The sequence below is a fragment of the Fulmarus glacialis genome, unplaced genomic scaffold (genome assembly GCF_000690835.1).
Source record: "Fulmarus glacialis isolate BGI_N327 unplaced genomic scaffold, ASM69083v1 scaffold10225, whole genome shotgun sequence".
Lineage (NCBI taxonomy): Eukaryota > Metazoa > Chordata > Aves > Procellariiformes > Procellariidae > Fulmarus > Fulmarus glacialis.
The window spans coordinates 29,791-50,411 of NW_009214967.1; the positions used below are offsets into that span (position 1 = coordinate 29,791).

General features: G+C 47.2%; 2 protein-coding genes across 2 annotated transcripts; both read right to left on the reverse strand.

Moving 5' to 3' along the window:
* Window positions 1-746: 746 nt before the first annotated feature.
* Window positions 747-5,808, reverse strand: LOC104077513 (cytochrome P450 2J2-like). Its single transcript, XM_009578786.1, has 9 exons — window positions 5,620-5,808; window positions 4,875-5,037; window positions 4,573-4,722; window positions 3,838-4,020; window positions 3,073-3,242; window positions 2,675-2,810; window positions 2,264-2,451; window positions 1,628-1,766; window positions 747-922 (listed from the first exon to the last, which is right to left on the reverse strand). The coding sequence occupies exons 1-9, from the start codon at window positions 5,806-5,808 to the stop codon at window positions 747-749; spliced, it is 1,494 nt and encodes a 497-aa protein (XP_009577081.1).
* Window positions 5,809-9,283: 3,475 nt separating this feature from the next.
* On the reverse strand, window positions 9,284-17,585 carry LOC104077514 (cytochrome P450 2J2-like). Its single transcript, XM_009578787.1, has 9 exons — window positions 17,379-17,585; window positions 15,622-15,784; window positions 14,836-14,976; window positions 13,048-13,208; window positions 12,053-12,229; window positions 11,356-11,491; window positions 11,005-11,192; window positions 9,939-10,077; window positions 9,284-9,462 (listed from the first exon to the last, which is right to left on the reverse strand). Exons 1-9 carry the CDS (start codon window positions 17,583-17,585, stop codon window positions 9,284-9,286), a joined length of 1,491 nt encoding a protein of 496 aa, XP_009577082.1.
* Between the last annotated feature and the right edge of the window lie 3,036 nt (window positions 17,586-20,621).

A 20,621-nucleotide genomic window follows, 5' to 3' on the forward strand; every position in this document is an offset into this window, starting at 1 on the left:
GTGGTTTCATTGCTGCTTTACTGATACTGTCAGTCATTTATTTTCATCAGTTCTGTAGGAATTGCCTTCGCTGTTACAGTGCCAAGCTCTCTGCTAGTGGAGAGCAATGCCACAGGGACGTGGGTCAGGAGCTGTGTGGCTGCCTGTGCCTGGGTGGGCTCCACAGCCCCCTGCCCCGAGACGCGGGGCACGGCTGAAGGCTACAGCTGGCACTGGAACTTGCCTGCGTTGGTCTTCACTTTGCAAAATGCTTCATGGCAAAAATATTTCTGTAAGGATTTATTGATGCACGAGAAAGAGATGTTACAGAGTAACTCTTTTTTAATGGATTACTTATCAAGGATTACAAAATCAAAAAATGTCAGCAATTACTGCCTGTGTTAAAGTTATAAAACAAAGGCTGGTACTGCTCTTCCTCAGTACACAGCCTGAATACTGCAATCTCTAAAGTGTTGCTCATTCTCTTGCCACTGTGAAGCATGGCGATCCATCATAAAATTAAGAAAGCCCCAAGCCCCTCATTCATTTACAGTGCCGTATCGCAAGCCTAAAAGTGCCCTGGCAGATCCCAGGCTAATCACCTTTCTCATGTGATACAGAGGGCAAGATCTGCTTGTAAAAGAAATTATTTTTGAAGTTGCTTTAGAAGAAAGAAACAAAGAAACGGCCCAGGGCAGCCACCTAGGGCATGTTTTCAGCATCCCTGCCAAAGGATTTTCCTGGCGAGGATGGCGGCCAAGGCTTCCCTACCGAGGCACGGCACAGATCTTGTAGGGCTGCGGGGCCAGCGTCATGCCCAGCTTGAACTGGAGGCTGAGCGTGGTGTCCGGGGGTGCCTGGAAGGTGAATTTCTGGAGCAGAGCCGTGAAGAAGAGGAAGAGCTCGGAGCGGGCCAGCACCTCACCCAGGCAGGCACGCTTCCCTGCGGAGAAAGCCACCCATGGCATCCTCAGCCTGCGCTGGCTGCCCAGCTGCTTTCGCTGCTGAAAAAGCCTCTGCCTTCCCTTAGGACCATAGTCCAGCTGTGTTACCCCCTTCCCAGGATGAGTTTTGCAGCCCAAACTGAGCTCCCCAATAACAGCGTTGGCGTTACAGCATGGGCTGCCCCCCCCAGATTGCATGACTTGGTGAGGGCGCGTGTGTGTAACCGTATGCACAGGCACTGTGTCCTCCCCTGCTTGGATACGCTGTGCTGACACGCGCGATCTGGATGTGCCCATGCTGGGAGAGGTGGTTTGTTTGAGCTACACCAAAAAGAGCTACCAGAGAAGGTGTGTGATGCTGGTACAGAAAACAGGGGTTCTAAAAGCAATCTCCCTGAGGAAGCTGTTGGCTGCGGTACCCTGTGGTGGCAACAGTGAAGCCCCTAGTGACCTCAGCCATGTGGGAGCAGGAGCACAGACAGATGCTCTTGCCTTGGTGAAGGTGTTTCTAGGGTCTCTGGCATTTTTATGGTCTTCTGTTCACCCTCATCTCTCTTCTGTGCATGTGAAGAGAGACAAGAAAGGACTCAGAGTGTGGTTGCGGTGCTTTGGGGTGGCCACGTGAGTGCTGCTTGAATGTCACCTCCCAGGGTGCAGTGAACACCAGCCTCAGCACGGAAGCACTAAAATCCAGCAAATCTTACCTAAAGAAAATGGTACAAAAGACTCCCTTTTCCAGAACTGACCGTCCTTCAGGAAATGCCCGGGGTTAAAAGTGTCAGGGGTTTCCCACTCGTTCTTGTCAAACATCACAGAGGTTAAATTTGTGAGCAAAACAGTGCCCTAAGAGGAGGAAAAAAAAAAATTAAATTGCACTTTCACTATCACTGACAGCAGGACAGGCATTTTTATCTTCCAGTCTCCTCTCCATGAAGAACATCCATAGTCAAACTCTGCTGCAATTATCTGTCCAACACCCCCTGCATGGCTGGTTTTTTCCTACTTCTTGTCTGTTTGGAAGTGCAATGATTATATAACCACATTTTTCCCTTATTGGCATAATTTTTATCTGCTGTAATCTTGGGCCAAAGTTCCTGTAAAAGCTGTGTGAGATGGGATCTGTGCCTCGATGGCGTGTGCAGGGGGTGTCTCGCACCATTCAATGTGCTAGGCTGTTGTTTGGACGACAAAAATACGTGTTCAATGGGGTGAACTCTGGACAAGGGCAGAGACGCAGTGGCTCTGCCCCTCCTGTCTGGGCAGGAGGGACCTGGCCCAGTGAAACGTGTCTGGGGAACGGGAAGTCTTGCTAAAGTCTCAGCGCTCAGGAGTGGGGTTACCTTTGGTATGTGGAAGCCATCCAAGACCGTGTCCTTCACCGTCAGTCTCGGCACGTTGAAAGGAATGATGTTGCTTTTCCTCTGCACTTCATGGATGACGGCGTTGGTGTAGGGCATGTTGCTCCTGTCCTCCAGGGCTGGCTGCCGTGCCTGCCCGATGACCGCATCGATCTCGGCTTGCACGCGGGCTAGTGGGAAAGAGCAGGGATCAGCTAAGGTCCGAGAAAAAAAAACCCTTTGAACAACACGAGATGGTTACTGTGAGGGTCCCCCTAGGACCAACCTGGGACACCTGCCACTGTTTGCACCTCTTTTGTGTGGATTCCCAATTTTTCTCTCAAAAAAGAGAGTCTCTTACAACGCTGTGAGGGCTAAAAGCCAGGAAAAACACTGACTTTTTGCTAATTGTACCTTGAATTTCCGGATATATAGCCATATACAGCAGAGCCCAGCGGATGGTTGTGGAAGTGGTCTCGGTCCCGGCAAACAGCAGGTCGAGCGTGCATGCCACGAGATTTTCCTCCTGGAAGGTGCCGTCACCGTTGTCCTTCACAAAAAAGTGCGTTAGTGCCGCACGAACAGGGAGGGCTGCCCTGACACCAGCGTTAGTCCAAGTCAACCCCAAGGATCTTGGCAGAAGCTGCTGGCCCCCTGCACCTCCATCCCACTGATGGGTGCCCCTGAACCTGATGTCCATCCTAAGCTCATAAATGGCCACACAGGCAGCTCAGATGGAGAATTTGCACTCCTTCCTCATCCCTCCTGATTTCTACCCCCCCCTCCAGAAGGGTTTGCTCCGCATTGCTGACCTTGGCTATCTCCTGCAGGTAGCTGTCGATGAAGTCCCGGCTCTCCGAGCGGTTCCAGTCTTCCTTGTGTTTGTTGACCTTCTCTTTCACAAAACTTTTCAATAACCTCCAGTTTTTCAGAATGGTTTGGTGGGATCCGGGTAAGAAATTCATTATAGATGGGAAAGACCCTCCAGAAGGGTTTGCTCCGCATTGCTGACCTTGGCTATCTCCTGCAGGTAGCTGTCGATGAAGTCCCGGCTCTCCGAGCGGTTCCAGTCTTCCTTGTGTTTGTTGACCTTCTCTTTCACAAAACTTTTCAATAACCTCCAGTTTTTCAGAATGGTTTGGTGGGATCCGGGTAAGAAATTCATTATAGATGGGAAAGAGAAAGGCAAATTCAATAAAGGACTGAAAAAACCCTTCTGTTCTCAAAACTTGAGGAGCCTGCAATGCTATGGTTACTAAATTGCTGGAGTTGGTGGAAATAGCTCAGCTCCAGAAGAGCGTTGCAGGGGATTGGTATTCCTATTACGGAGTGACTCGTGCATTACCCGGCGTTACAGCAGGCAGGTTGGCAGTCAATGGGCAGGAAAGATGATGTTGGGTGAGAGAGAGCAACGTGAGCATTGCACAGCTTGAAAATAAGGCAGAAAGAAATTACGGGCAAATCTACCCTATGCAAAGGAATAGGGAATGACAACAAAGTTCGGTGCTGAAAACGCTGAGTTTTGAGGTTGAGTCCAGAGAAGAAACTATGGCCCTGCAAAACTGCACACCATCCACGTTGGTGGCAGAAGGGCTGTACCTGGCTTGTGATGGTGCCATGGAGCTTAACTGTCTCGTCTATCAGCTGCAGCAATTTTTGGAATTCCTCATCGTGGAAGTCAAACCGATTGCCAAAGATGATGGAGCAGATGACGTTTGAAACGCTGTTATTGATTTTCAAGTGAGGGTTGAAAGGATTCCCTGGAGAAGGAAAAGCGAATGATCAATTCTCTTCCAGTCTTCACAGAAAAGGAGAAGAAAACATGGTTGTCAGAAGTAAAATATTCAACAGGTAGGAGTGAAATGAGTGGCCCTTGATGGGCACTCTCCTGTGTCCTGCTCTCCCGGGACGCCTTGCTGACCCCACGAGCTGGCCAAGCTCGGCTGGGCAGCCCCAGCAGTCCCAGTTCAATCAGATTATGGAGATGTTTGTTTACTTTGGAAAGCAAGGTCTGCAGAAGAGCAGACGTCATTTGAATTCATTGGAAGCATTGGTGTTTACACACACATAGGATTTTCCAGAGATCTCCAAGAGAGCAGTAGGCTGAAGGTGGGCTATGAATAATGCTTTGGGTGTTACCTCGCTGCATTCACCAGTCAGTTTGAAGACAAAACACCTGTAAAAGGGAGCTGGGACGCTGGCAGGGTGCTAGCATTGCTTGCAAGGTGAGGTATTTTTCAGCATGGGTGAAATTATAACGGGCTGTACCAGTTCCTGCCTTCAGCACAGCTTATGAGGGCCGGGACACTCACCCTGCTCATCCCCAAACATATCCACAAGGCATTGGCACTCCTTCTGGATGCGCTCCTCCAGGCTCCTCTTCCCCAAGCCGAAGTTTCGGAGGGTGGTCAAGGTGAACCTCCTCTGCTGCTTCCACAAGTGCCCGCTGGAGGAGACCAGTCCTGGCAGAAACACCCCACCGTGAGCCAAGGCAGATCCCTCCACCGAGGCAAAAAAGCTCCAGGGCTCTGCCTTATCTCCAGCCGTCTCAGACCTCTGCAGGGTCAATGCTTTGACCTTACAGCTGAGATATGTGTCCTGAGGAATAACTCACCCATTTTGCTGAAGACCTCTCTGTCAACAGGAATTTCAGGGCGATCTATGAAGTTTTCCCCTTGGTTTACAAGAACTTCCTTAACCAACCGCAGCCCATTTACGAACACAAACTGTACTCTGCCCAGCTGTATGCTGAAGATGTCCCCATATTTTTCAGTAAGCTGGTGGGGGGGAGGAAACAAATAAAAGGGTTTTCATTTGCAATGAATGTGTCTGTCGGGACAGGGACAGCCCTGGCAGGGGACATGGGTGAAAATAAGGGAAACTGAGAGCAGGAGGGGAGACGGGGTGTTTGCACAAGTGTCTGCTTGTCTGCGTACAGTCTTTTTCTTTCCTCTTTTCCCAAATCACTGATCAGGAGTTGGTGTTAATTGGCCATCAATCAAGTAAAACTCTCCAGGTTTGATTTTTCAGTCCTGTGTTTTTCCAGCTTTTGTTTCACTCCCTTCCTAAATGCCTTTCCAGTCCCTGGTCAGACCTACGGGGCTTCTACAGCCGTGGCTGCACCCGTGGGGTCATGCCGTGCCCCTTGCCCAAAGGATCGTTCCACACTTGGCCCCCTCCTCGTACCCAGGCAAACTTTGTCCATGTTGCTGCTGACCGAGGGTAAACCTCCTGCCCGCCCTGGGGTGAGCTCCTCCGAGTCCTCGTGGGGTTTAGGTTAACCTCCTCCCCACGCTGCAAACGTTGCGTAGCTGCAATCCCCTCCATCCCCTTCCCTGCGGTGTCCACCACCCTCATACCTTCTGCACCATCATTGGGGGATTGCTGAAGTTCATCAGGTGGATGTGCCCCACGAAGGGGAGGGAGAAGGGGCTGGGAGGGAAGTGCTTTGGCTTTCTGTGCTTCATGTAGTCAGCGACGAGCAGGAAGACAATGAGGAAGATGAGGAACATATGGAAGGAGATGCTCTCCCAGAGGAAGCGCAGCATGGCTGGATGGTGGGCTCCACAGGGACGTGTCCCGCGGCAGGTGAGGGCAGATCAAGCTCACGGGGCACCACCGAACCCCCCAGGGACGGGAAAATGGGCAACGCGCCGGTGCAGCTGTGGGCACAAACACAAGACAGCATAGAGTGGCTTTTGCTGACCTGATCTGGAGGCTGCGTTCGGACTCCTGCTTTCCCAGGTTTCAGCAAGGACCGTTTGATTAAACCTCTTCTTGATTAAACTCATGCATTTCCTCTGATCTCATTAAAAAAAAAAAAAAAAAACCACAAACCAAACCACCCCCAGCTCCCCCTTTCCCTTCCTGTCTCCCATTGCTGCTTTGCAAAACCCCAGTGATCTGCATCCTTGTCTAAAGAACAGAAATGAGCTTTGCAGAGCTGGGATTAAAACCTTCCGGCAGCCTCGCTGTGCCATTCCCACAAGCCCATGGCTCGGTGCGAGCCCCGCTCTCTCCTCCCTGTTGTGCCCTCACCGTGCCACGTCCCCGTGTCAGCTTCACGGTGCCGGGGAGGCTCCAGCTGCTCCTCGCTCCTCGTGTTTTCCTCGTTTGCAGAAGCTTGTTTGCCGGTACGAAGAGTCCCAGACCAAGCCCCAGGTCAGCAGGGACATCTGAGATAAGGTTGCACAAACCTTTCACAAACCATCTGACTCATGGGTTGAGGTTTCGGTGCGTCAGGGTGATGCAGGCTGGAAGCAAACAGCCATCCAGGATCTGCAGCGGTTTCTAAGCACCATAATTTTCTGATCTCTGCCGGACAAGCGCGAGCAGAGCAACCTTCTCCGGCCATGAGATTGACCCTGCCCCGAGCCCTCCAGCCACCCCTTCCCACCTGCTTTTGTCTTTGAGTCCGTGGCCCGTGCTGAAGCTGTGCCCAAAACCCAACAAAGCTGAGGCAGGTGCTGAAAAGCCAAAGCAGATGCCCAGCACTGCAACTGTGGCCCTTCGGTGGTAGCTGGTAATCCGGCTGTGCCGAATTTTCCCAACTAAGAGTGGTTCTGAGGCAGGTAGTTGATCGTGCACGTACAGGACATTGAATTTTGACCTATGCGTTGTGTTTTATTGTGAAAGAAGCAGGGGCTTTTGCAGCAGCAGTTTGCCCTTGCACCATGTGGCTCTGCCGTGGCCGTTTGCAGTCATCAGCTGCCACCTTGTGCTCCGGGGGATGATTTGGGTTCATTTTCTCTCTTTTGGGGACATCAGTTGTGGCCGTTGGAGTTGTCCAGTGCCAAAGACAAGGTTCAGAGATGTAACAGCATCGTTGGAGCAATGCCATATGCGTGAGAGCGAAGCTGCTGCATAACCTTTATACTTGAGAAACTCGAAAAGTTAAATCACTGTTTTATTGTGGAACTTAAAGGGGAAAAAGCTGCTTTCAAGGAGATTCTCTCTTTTTACTGCTGGCTTTTAAGCATGATGTGGAGATGCATGTGTTCCCCTTCACTCACATGAAATGTTCCACTCAAAAAATAAACAAATTCATGCCTCCTGCCTTTATGGTATGGGATCATTTAAAAATGGTGGGGGTTTGTGTTTTTTTTTTTTCCCAACAGATTTAAAAAAATAGAAGAAGAAAAAGAAGACTTCAACCATTTATTCTCTCCATGAGTAGGGAAGGAAACCCTAAAGTAACAGGGAAAGGCAAGTTTGAAGTGGAAGAGGGAAGAGATCAATATTTGTTTGCTAAGCCAGTGCAAATAATACAAGCTGTAGCCACATACCAGAGGTCAGATCTACACCAGAGTGAATAAAAAAATGGAGAGAAACCAGTGCCTAGTCCTGAATGGCTTTGAAAACTTCATAGGTGAAAAAAAGTCCGTAGATCTTTTATGTTTTCTCTTTTAGAAAGAAAAAAAAAAAAACACGGGAGCCTGTAACTGTGAAACATTAATTAAAAATGCAATAGGATTAAAGTGATCAGTTAGAAGGACAGCTCATTGACAAAATCCGTGTGTGCCCAGTGTGGCAGGGATGTGATGTGCAAAGGACTCTCCCATGTGGCATAAATCTGCCACTGCACAGTGATTGCTTTGTAACGCAGCAAAGGCAGTTATTGCTAGAGATGAAACTTGATTTAATCCTCTTTTCCTGTTAACTATTCAGTATCCTGCGTGGGTGCCCATAGAAAAGTCACTTATGAAAGGTGAGAAGAAAAAAAAAAAAAAAAGGAAAAAACCCAATCTTTGCTGTGACTATATTCCAAACAAAAGCACACAGGAGACAGCATTTCTAAGCATTAATGCTTGGTCACATAAATGGAAAAATTCTCTACAAGTTGTATATGAATTAACTCTTTTCCAAAGAGACCCTGGTGTGGGCAGAAGCAGTGTCTCCATCACAGGTGGTGCCGTGCCCCCAACCCACCTCCTCGGCCCCAGGCTATGGACATGCCCATCATGCACGGCCACAAATGTTTGCCAGAAGCGGAAGGGAAGCGGGCCAGCTCGTCCCACCGCAAAGCCTCCGTGCCGCCATTTCCTTCCTGACGGCCAGCGGCAAGCTGCCACGGGCATGACCCTTCTGACACTCTCTGCTGCTTCTTGTTCTGTTGGGCTTCACCTAAACTGCTCCTGAGCAACCCCATGCAATTTTTTTATTGCAACTTTTCTTTCCTGTTGTGTATTTTACTACCACAAACCTTTTTGGATAAACTTTTCCCGCTCATACAATTGCAATACTGCATTTTTATAGCCATTCGCGACCTGGAGGCATGGCTCCTCACGCCATCCCACTTGGTCTGGCCTATGGCAGAAGCTGCTTCTATCATCCTGTAACCTCCTAATTAAAATTTCCATATATGTATGAGATTAAAAAACTGCATGCTCCTGCAGCAAGGATCTCTATTTCCATTGCAAAGCAGCAACACGGTGGTGTGGGGAACGCACACTAAACCGAAGCCGAGGCCACCTGAGCCTCAGGATCAGCCATGGCCACCTGGAAGTCCAAATTGCCGCTAAGGCATGAACCCAGAGCTTGTACGTCCAAGGCCAGCTGCCCCCACTGACCAGGGAGACCTCAGAAAACACAACCCATGGCCATTCAGGGTGCTGCAGCGTAGGGATTTTGGGGTTGCTAAATGGTCTCTGGGTGGTGGACATATTCCCTATGGAAAAGCCACCGTGGACCCAACTGTGCCCATGGTTTTGCAGCTGGCAGACACCTTCCTGGGAGGTGCTAACGGCAGAAATTAAGTAATAAGGCTTTTAAATTCATGCATTTCGTCAAACTGATAGAGGGGAGGAGGCAGGAGGCGAAGGGAAAAGCTCCAAGGGTTGTCCTCGTTGCAGTGTGCAGGATATGGCCCTCCTGCCCTTCCCACTGCCACCCACACGTTGGCGGGTGCTAGAACCCGTGGCCCATCATTTTGGCCCAAAATCTATGGGGTGGATAGGAGAAGGGGCACTTTCCAGGCTTGCGGAGGGCTGAAGCAGGGGGGCGCGGGGCAGCCCCACGCCGGCCTCAGTCGCGAGGCAGCGCGCGGATCTGGAAGGGCTTGGGGCAGCGCGTGAGGCTGAGCGTGAAGGCGAAGGTCAGCGCAGCGGCCGCCGGCGCCCGGAAGGTGAACTTCTGCAGGAGGGCTGTGAAGAAGATGAAGAGCTCGGTCCTGGCGAGCTGCTCCCCGGGACAAGCCCGCTTGCCTGGAAAAGGAGCAAAAATAACCCTACCGAGTCCCGCGCCAGCTTCAACCACCTCTCGGGCTCCTTTCTCACGTGCCGCCTTGCACAGGCTGCAGGAGCTTTTCTTCCTCGAAAGGTTAGGTGGCAATGTTCACCCACACATTTTGCAGAAATCTTCCCCAGAAGTTTACTGCTGAGCAAACTGCGACGGCTGTTCGGATAGACGAAGAGGGGAAGCTCCTCAAAAAAACCCCATTTATGCAGCTCGTGCAAGAGGAAAAAACCTTAATTTTTCATCCTGCGATAATAAATTGATTTCCCTCCTGCTCTGAGCAGTCAGTATTAACTGTTACAGGGATTTTCACTGTGGGAAATGCTGGGCATGGGCTGAAAGCCGGACAAGGAGCAGTACCCCCTACTCTGGAGGGGGTGTCCTGCAGGGAAAAAAACCAAAAGCATTGCAAAAAGGAAAACCATCTCCCCATCCATCATCCTACCTGCAGAGAAGGGTAGGAAAGCCTCCCGCCTCCTGTACTGGCCGTTTTCCAGGAAATGTTCAGGATTAAAGGTGTCTGGAGTCTCCCACACGTTTTTGTCGAACATTATCGAAGTCAGGCTGGTCATCAGGGTGGTGCCCTGCAAGAGGTGGAGAAAACAGGCGATTACGTGACGGAGAAGAGCCAACGTGTTGTCAGACTAGTTTATTATTAGCTCTGTTCCACACACAATGTAAACTATATTTTTTTTTAAGGGCAAATTTTTTTTCCTAAGCTATCTAATTAAATAAGGGTGAAAGCCTACAGGATTGTTCACTTCTGTGCTCCTCTATATGTCACCATAGTGTTGATCCGTACCTTGTGCTGCTGTCACTGGTGACGTTAATATAAACCATTTTTAAATTGATAGCATTGTGTTCCCATAGGAATTCGAAGAAATTTAACCAAATAATTTTCAATCGGTCCACTTTATTGTGCCTTTTTTAAAAAACCTGATCTGGTTTATCTCCACATCATCAGAAAAAGAAAAATATTTTAATCAGTGTGGAGCGAAACGCCTAGATTTTTTTATTTTTAATTTTCCTTGATGCAACCAATCATACACATGGAAGAGACTGGATATATCTAAAATCTCATATTTGCTTTCATAATGCCAGAACACTGTGTACGCATCAATACCTATTAGCTGGCTTTTATCATGTGCTACTTTTAATAGACGACTTTTAATACTCTGTGGAACTAACAAACCCGAACTGTTTGCTTTCCTATGTTTCTTGGCCCTCAATTCTCATAATGCCTGGAGGGCGTCCTGTATAAAATTTAAGGGATAAACCCTGTAAAACTGAAAATTATGACCAGCACTGTAGGATCTCACAATTCTCCTCCATAAGGAGGTGAGACCTGTAAAAGCCCTACAGCCTCCATCAGGAGAGCTTGTATTTTCTATGTAACTGTGATATCTCCGTAAGATCCTGCTGATAGGTTCCCCTCCAGATGAGATCTGGGGCTTGGGCCATGAAGACTTCACTCTGGTGGGGCAATGGGAAGGCTCGCAGTCTCCACATACTTTGGGCAGGTGGAAGCCGGCCAGGGTGGTGTCGCTGGTGGACATTCTGGGCACCCCCAGCGGCACGACGTTGCCCATCCGCAGGACCTCGCTCAGCACCGCGTTGGTGTACGGCATGTTCTCCTTGTCGGCCATGGCGGGCTGGCGGGACTGGCCGATCACTGTGTCGATTTCGAGCTGCACTTTCTCTATGGAAAGAAAGAAAAAGAAAAGATCTGTGCTCAGAAGGTTCCCCATGAGGAAACTGGAGCATAGGCATGTCCAACATGTGGTAAAGCTGGAAATAATTCTGGTTTCTGAGTTTCACTTATCTGGTTTTGGGCTGAACGAAGGACCCATCAGTGGCCCTACCCTGAATGTGGGGGTACGCGGCCATGTAGAGCAGAGCCCAGCGAATGGCGGTGGCCGTTGTCTCAGTCCCGGTTAAGAAGAGGTCCAGGGTGGAGCACAGCAGGTTTTCCTCATGGAAATATGAGCTGGTGTCACCCTTAAACTTGGGGAAAGGCACGGCAATGAAAACTCTTATTAGGGAGGAGATGCTTTCAAGAACCCAATCCAAAACCATCCATACATAAGTCAAGCCCTGCTGCTATTTTATTATCTGTCACCCCTGGACTTGGAAATTTCTATCCCTTACTTTCATTGAATTACAAGCCCTGTGGAATGCTTTGAAAGACACCCTGTTTGCTGTAGAGTGACTTTTGAAAGCAGGTAGCATTTTTAAATGTGAAGTTTCACAATAGCAAACACAGGCCTGCGAGCTCTCATAGAAATGTGAACACGTTCCCTGAGAGTCCTCCTACGCCACATGACAGAATGAAAAATGGAAGAAGACAAAGTGTAAATACTTTCAAATGAAAAAAAAAAAAAAAAATCTGTCTGTTTTCAAAGTGATCAGGCTCCTGCTGTTGCTAAAAGTTTGACGTGGAAGAGGTAGGGAGGAGAAGGCAACGCGGGAGGCACGGGCTCCTCTGACAGAACAGCCTTGAGTCTCATCTTCTCATTTCTTGGGTTAAGCTTTAGGTGACTTTAGATATTTGCTTCTTACCTTTTCTATTTCCTTCAGGTAACAGTCAATATAATCTCCTGCCTCGGACTGGTCCAAATCCTCCTTGTGCTTTGCGATCACTCCCTTCACAAAATATTGAAGTTTCTCCCAATGCCTGAAGATTTTCCTGAAGGGTCCTGGTAGCCACCTCATGACCGAAGGAAAAGCATTATACAGCTGGTGAGAAATGAAACAGAGCAAAAGAGCATTTCTTAAGTTAAAAAAAAGCAGATATCACAGTTGCGATGATAGCACAATTTATTAGCTCTGCTTGCTACCAGGAAAAAAATAAGTTTTGCTGCAAAGGTCAATTTAGTTACACAAATGTAAACATGTACAAACAAGATAAGATACGTTTTCTGCTGATAAAGTTCTCTAATATTGGCTGATAAAGTTCTCTAATACTGTCACCTAACATGAGGTGGCCACTGGAGTCATAAATCAGTGTGGATGCAGAGAAGCCCCTTAGTGCTGCGGTCCATGGAGGGGACAGAGATCAGACCTGGCTCATGGTGTGTGGCCATGCAGAAGCGATGTGCAGCCTGTCCCCAAATCCACCTACTTTGGTTATAAACCTGGACTCTCAGACACTTTTGTCATAAATGAAAGTTATTTGAGACGCTGGTTGGGAAATGGGTGGGGGAAAAGAAGGGAGTTTTCACTGAGTGCACTACTGATTGACTCTTCTTTTTGTAGAAAAATAGATATTTTAAAGTTTTTTCCATTGCTCTTCAGTTATGTCAGGCATAAGATTAGTTTTACAATCCTGCAGTGTTTTTTGTCCATGTGCCTCAATAATTTTAACTTGCTTCCTTGCTTTCCTGATGGATTTTGTGTATAAATCCAGCCTAATGTAAAACAATACTCATGGTCATTTCCTTTATAAGATGACTCTTTTCCTGCAGGGAAAAGCAGATTACATCAGTGCCTTAGAAACTCCTGTTTCTGAGCTCTTACGTGAAGCTGAAGCTAGAAAAGCATCCGACTGGCTTTACCTGGCCCCAGAAACTTCCGATGAGCAGCAGCGTTTCAGCCAGCGAGTGCAGTAATTCCTGGAAACGGTTGTCATGGTAGTCGAAGCGGTTCCCAAAAGTTATGGAACAGATGATGTTTGAAACAGCGCTATTAATTTTGTAATGAGGGTCAAATGGTTGTCCTGGAGGAAACAAAATGAAAGACAACTTTCTTTTGTTTTCTTTAAAGTCTCAGACAAAACCACACTCTCTACCAGATCAGCAGTCGTGAAGTTGGGGTAAGACCTCACCTACTTTTCACCCATGGTGATGCTAAGGCTTCACCCCATGTCCTGGGGGTCCCCATCACCCCCATCACCTCTAGCACCCCACTGCAGGTTGGGCGGTTCTTTCTCCAAGGACATCCCCTCCCATCTCCAGCCCGGGCTACTGGCACACACCAGTGTTAGCGCAGAGCTGCCGAAGCAGGGGTTGAATTGTTTCCCAGGGACAACAACCAGCAGGATGCCGCGCTATGGCTGTTGGGTTTGCACGCTCCAACATGGTTTTGGTGCCAATTTTAAACATCAAGAGAGGGTGCCTCAAAGCTTAGCCTGGGGCAGGGAGCTCAAGGACTAACCGCACTGCAAAAATGCCACTGCACTGGCCTTTAAGTGTCCACCACAAAGAAATCAAGTGGGATGGGAGAGAGGGGAGAGGGTGAGGATTGCAAGTCTTTGCGGCCGCCTATAAAATCCAGCAATAGCTCATATGGCCCATGGGTGTGATGCACATAGGTCCTGAAAGAGCAAAGGGTGGTGTGACGTTCGTCACATCTGCATTCCTTGGGAGAGCTATTGAGCAGAGACCACCACCTCCTAGGGCACAGTTAGGCAGCCTGGAGAGCTACTTGCCATGATATGAGAGACTAATACCAGTAACGAAGCCAGTCCAACCCTGAGCTGCTGTCGGTACGCTGGGGAGCATCGCTTTGAAAGGCAAGGACTACTGATCCCTCCACTCTTCAAGAAAGTAATTAAACTGGGCTGGTGCTCAGATATTAGAGTGATGGACATGATCACTATTTGTCATTACTAATGGGAAGAAAGGCCCAAACCAGCAGCTTAATTAGTTTATTGATTAGGACTATAAAGGACTATAATCAATTGGCAACATGAAGTATTTGGCCTGTTCAGTGCAAGAGCAATTAAAATGGAGCAAGTTCCGTATGTAATTTCACAATTCCTATTTAGATCTTTCTTGTTTACTATATATAGCTCCATTGAATTAGCTAAATCCCATCTGCTTCTATTTAAAGCTGAAGTGCAACATCACCCATGTACCAACATACAAATTATTCTTACTAATATCCCTCTGGCAGTTCTTAAAAGCTGGACCATAAAAGAGCAAGGCACACGCTTCATCTGTGCATCATACAAAAGGAAAGCCTGACTAAACAAGTTTTAAAATACTTTGCAAAACCAAGGACAAGCAGAGGTTAACTAAGCCTCTGAGCACATGTGCCTGATAGCAGGAGAGCTGCATTTATCCCTTCACAGAATACAGGACAGACTTTCTTAGCCATATAAACATGCAAGTTTTAATAAACACCTAGTACATATTTGCTTAATATTAATAAGGAAGAACTAAAATAGTAGGCCTGAGACCTAAAATAAGTGCTAAAAGGCGCAGTCTAGAAGTGTAAGATAGAGATTTGAGCGACTGAAGAAATGTTTTGCAGGTTAGGAGCTGCGTTGGAGTAAGAGTTCTACTTCTTGCTGTTCATTTAGCTGGAAGCTTTGGGCACGGTGCTGTACCTTAACCGCCCACCTTTCTCCTCCTCGATCGTCTCCACAAGGTACCGGCTTTCCTCTTGCACTTTCTCCTCAAAACTTACAGCAATGCTTTTCAGCGTTGCTGAAGCAAACTTTCTCTGTTGCCTCCATATATGCCCATTTGATGATATGAGCCCTGTAGGTGGAAAAAACAAGTGAACAAACGTCACTCTGGGTCACGTATGAGTGACAGGATTCAGAAATGGCCATTCATCTTGAACAAAAAGCCCAAACCAAAGCAAACAAACCCCGCAGACATCAAAAAACTATAGCTTTGCCTGGAAATTAAAATTCAAGAGTAATTGGCTTATGCTAAAGATCTAGCTTTATGGATTTGCTTTAATCTGCTACTTTGTCACTTTGCGTGGGAAAAAAAGGTGTAAGCCAAAATACTATAAGTACTATCACGCTGTTGGCAGAGCTGCAGGCAGGAGCACCATACCCCGTCTCTGGAGCTATATGTAACCAGGGGAGAAAAAGTAAAGGAGAAATTAAAACCAAGGGGAAAACTCTTCAAGCGTATCGACCACTGGGCAGCTTGCATTTATTTCTCCTCTTTCATCGAGACCTGACTTTGATCCCATCATCATCCTTAAATCCCGGAGAGACTAAAATGTACACCTGTGAGATTATTAAACTGAATTCAGTTCTTGTCTTCCTCTGTGCAAGCTTTTATGGGTGCAGTTAGCAAGGGTTGAATTCAACCTGTTTCTTTCACTCTAATTGTTATCATTGCAAATAGCTGAAAAATTTGTACCAAAATCCTGGTAGCTGTGCTTACCAAAGCCTCTAAATATTTCTTGGAGGAGTGGAATATTTGGCCGATCTGTAAATATTTCAGCCTGGTGGACAAGAGCTTCTCTCACCATCTGGTACCCGTTGACTACCACAAAAGTCAGACTTCCGAACTGCACGCTGAAGATGTTCCCGTACCGACCAGTGAGCTGAAAGAGAGTTCACCACCCCCTGAGAGCGAGAAGGTGGAGATTTGCAAAACTCACCTGGACAAGACCTCGAGCAATGGCACCTAACTTTGAATTTAGTCCTGCCTGGAGCAAGGGGACTTAAGAAAAACCCAAACCCAAGTCTTCAGGTCCCATCCAACCTAAACTATTCCATGAAGGCTGGAGATGGCATAAAAAGTGCTAGAGAGCTGTAGTGTGGGAGAGATGTTTTGCTTACATTTGTTAGCAGGTATGACCTGGGTTTCACCAGGCGGGTTGCGTCAGTTTAACTTATAACAAGGACATTACTTGCTTTGTAACTGATGGGTATCTGCTCCATCCCTCTTCTTCACAGGAAGGGTACAAGAGATGAAGGCACCGCCTGGGTGACTATGCCCAGGCTCTTGCTGCTGAGGGCAAAGCACAACTGATAATCCCTTTCATCAACTTTGTGTCTAAAGTAGTGTGGTTTCTTGTTCCAGCTATCCCATTTAGAAAGTGGCTCCAACTGCTGACGACTAGAAACCTACTTTTAATTTTAAGCCTGAATGCATTTATGGCTAAATTATAGCCATTTTCCTTGCATGGACTTTACTGACATTAGTGTCTCCTGTGCAGTGTTCAACTCCCTAATGTATAAAAGCAAAGGGCAATCCTATCATCTCTTGGGCCCCGCTCTGCCAAGGAGCTCGGGACGTCCTCTTCTTAGTATGAGTTTACATGAAAGGACAGACATGGTCACCCTGAACTGCCATGGTGACTCGTGAAACTCTGGAGCCAAATGAGTGTCTCAGTCATTGTGTACATGTAAATGAATGCGACTAGTTTTATTAATAATAATGTATTGACAAAATATACTGAGCGCACTGCCTCAGCCTTTCCCAAGGGTTCCCCTTGGGGACATCTGTGCTAGTGACCTGTGAAAACCCAGGGTAGCTAGGCTGGCGTCAGCCTCCTAAGTAAAAGCAAGAGGTAAATAGTCACCAGAAAGGATATTTGCAACCAGCAAGTCAGAACTTTTCCTTCCACTTTTTCAGAGAAGCATATTCAGCATGTATAAAATATCTCTCTTTTGTTGGCGTTGGTGGGAGTCAAAGCTCTGGAAACCTTTCCAGGGCAATCAATGCCTCTTTCTGTGACACAGAAGCAGCCACAGGGATGGTTAACTCAAGGTCTTAAATGTTTCTTTCAGATGTAATGGGGCAAATCGTTGGCCTCTGAGCAAAGACAATGACAATACAATTTCCAGAGGTGATGTTCACAGTCCAGACAGTTCATTTCTCACACAGCACTTGCCATCCCTCCCCCAGCCTGGCCCAGCCCCTCTGAACCCTTCCAGCAGAAAATGGTCATGATCAGATGGGAAGAAAGAGGAGGAACATGTAGATCTTCCTCCATTACAAGTTTCTTTCCCATTGGACCTTCTTACTCCCATGGAAGAGGAGGTGATAGTAAGAGATAAAACCAAGAAGGGTATTCTCTCGTACATGGTGATTATATAGCTAGCTCTCCAGAGGCTGCCCTTGCTTCAGTGACAAAAGTCACTGAAGAGGTAAAATATTGTTAGTAGGAGAAATGTCCATGGAGCTCTTACCTTCTGCAGCGCAAGATGGAGGGGCTGCTTAAAGTCCACAAAGGTTCCCACGAGAGGAAAGAGCTGTGGCCCTGGAGGGAAATTCCTGGGACGTCTCTTTTTCACAAGGTCAATAATCAAAAGAAACGTGACCAGAACCACCAGGAGCATCCGGCCGTTCAGCTTTTCCAAGAGAGAAACCAAATCAGGCCAAAACTGAAGCTCCATCTTGGCTGATGAACTCAAGGATTTTCATCCCAGGAAGGGACTTGATGCTGGTGTTACATTGGCTAAAACAGGAGTAAGAAAGGACTGGAAAGAAAACAAAACAAGCTAAGATGCTGATAGCTTACTGGGGACAGGGCTTGCTATGGGCGAGCTGCTTTCTCATGTACAGCCACTGCCAGACCATCTGCTGAATAACTAAATTTGAACACCTGGATCTCCAAAAACAACTGCAAAACCCCAAACGTTTGGTCAAACAAAAGCAATCTTGCAATCCTTTAGCTTTACATCTCTGTCAACTCCCTAATTTTCTTATGGAAGAATATTCCTCCCTTCGGCCCTTAACAAGGAGCTCCTTTATACAGACACCTAGCTGGGATTATAAGCATTACAGACATTTGAGGTTAGGTGAAAGCAGCTTACTTGGCTAATTACATATGATGGGCGTTGCATAATTTAAAAAACGGTAAGGCATCTGAGGTGATGGACACCATACGAGCCGCTAAGGGGCTGATCCTGTTAAGTGCAAAGCGCCGTCTGCAAAGGGCTGGATGCCTTCAGCGCCCACCAAAGCCTGCCCGGCTTTGCCAGAGTCATCAGGTGAAGTTCAGACAAGGGAAGCACTGCAAGAGCCCAGGGCTCTGCCCAGCCACTTAAACGACAGTTAAAGGAGCTTAATTTCAAAAGTGAGAATGTAGGCTCATGCGCTTGCCAGCTAAAGGAGAGATTGGAACTTATGCATTTAAATCTCCTGGGTTTTCCGAAAATCTCCTTTGAATAAAGCTTCATGCTGTCCTGGGGGAAGGCTGCAGTGGACCAACAGTGACCTCTGTGACCGTGAATCAACCTTGCGTCGCCCGCCAATGTTTTAGCTACAACTTGTTTCCAGGTCTTTTTTTTTTTTTCTTTTAAGAGATTTACTTTACAAACAATCTAAATTTATACTGAAGGAAAAGTGTCAATAACAATTTTTCAAATTATTTGCCCGAAAGTTATGGTGAGAAGTTCAGAAGACTGGTAAATTTTTATTGCCTTCAACATTTTTCAGAAAGCTTTGATTTTTCAGGAAAAAAAGCGAATATTCATAAGAAATAATAATTGGAAAAAAATTTTGGTATTCTCTAGTCCTTCACCACTTTTAAAAGCTTTGCTGTCCACGTCTTTCATTACCTCGGTGACTGCAGTGCCAGCAGAAGCACACACAGGCTGTATGACAGACCTGCACCTTAGTTATTGCAGGAGTCCTTTTTAAGGGTAATACCTACCTGCAACCCAACACTTCTTGGTTTGAAATATTATTTACAGGTTTCTGGATGGTCTTAGGCACCGAATGGGGAGCAGTAATGGGAGAAACATCTCACGTCACTGGTCTATAAAGTATATTTTACTCCATAAAGTACAGCTGTGAGCAGCAGCAGTTGGACATGCTTTGCTTGTCCCCATGCCAGTGCACCCGTGACACTCCTGTACCCATTTGCATCAATGCACCTATTCCACCCTTCCCGGCGTGGCAAGCCAAGCCTCGCTTACCAGAGGCTAAATCAGGATAGTGGGCTCATGCTCTTCATCCTGGCATCGGGGAGATGACTCGGTTGGTGGAGGTGTCAGCCTACAGCATGCTCAAAGGGACTGTGATGATAAGGCGTCAACTTCTGCTAGCCCAGTTTCACTCCTCTGTTCTTCGCTATGCCATATGATTTGTCAGCATGCACACAGAGTGCAGATCCCTCTACCACTTGTGGCTGCTGTGAATCGGGCTACGTGCAAAGCCAAGGTGTTAATGTGTTCTTCTGGGTGGTGTTGTGGGGGTGGATGCATCGTGGTTGACAGGAGAAATGTTATTTTTAGCAGGAGGAGCACATTTTGCATGTACTCACATGTGTCTTGTCAGTCAGAAACCTCAAGCCTCTTGCTTTGCCTTGAAGCTTCGCATGTCCAAATGCTTCTCTTCACAAAGTCCTTAACACGCCAGATTTACTAAAAATTAGGGAAGAGCATTGCAGTATTACCAGGGCTCTCCTAACCTCGGTAGACAATAACACCAGCATGTTACCAAATTGCGATGATGCTATTTTGGGTCCCAGGCTTTAATCAAATCAGTTCCCAGCACGTGGTGACGTGCAAATCCCCAAAGCATTGAGGAAGTCATACTGCTGCGGCGCATGGGCAGTACAAGAGTGTTGGACAATTCCTGTTTTTGCAGTCTCGACAAGACCCTTAGCTGTAAGATCCTGGTCACCTGGAAGATGAACCTGTGCCTCTGGCCGGCACCACAAACACAGGAACGTCGGTCTTCTGTGGTCCAAATAGCCAAAATGTGAATTAATATGAGATAAGGATGTACACCCACACATCTCATAGGGAGTGGGATGTAAACCCACCTTCCCCAGTTCCTCCTTGAATACCTCTTCTGACCACAGTACACAACTTTTTGATCACCTCACCTGAGCTCATCGATACTGCGTAGATAAATTGTGCCATATTGCATGGACACACACACATCGCTGCTTGAATATTAAGGCATCTTGAACAGCCAACAGACAGAAATTGGCCCATATGCTTTGTACCTTCTTCCCTGGCTGGATGTCTAACTGTGTGCAGAAGGTTTTGAAACACAAAGAGAAACATTCTGTTAAAAATGCAATTACCATTTGTTTTTCAAGATATAGTATCCCATTATTTTTTCCAGAGAAGTGAAATTCAATAAGGTTACAACAGAATGTAGTCCAACAGTTACCGTACTTTCAGAGCATTATTTAAGCTACAGAATTTCTTAATGATTAGAAACATATGTAGGAAAAATCACATGCAAAATGAGAGTGACTGGAGACAATTTTCCCCTCGAACACTTTTTTCAGGCAAGTAACAGCTCATCCACCACTATGGTTCCATCCACCACGTTGGAGGTGTGAAACCCCCACCCAGCCGGGGAGCCACGTGCTCAGGTCACGTCAACCGACAGGCTCCAGCGAAGTCCAAGGACCCATCCTGATTTACATCAAGGAAGATTTTGCTGCTTCTTTCCTCCTTATGTCAGAC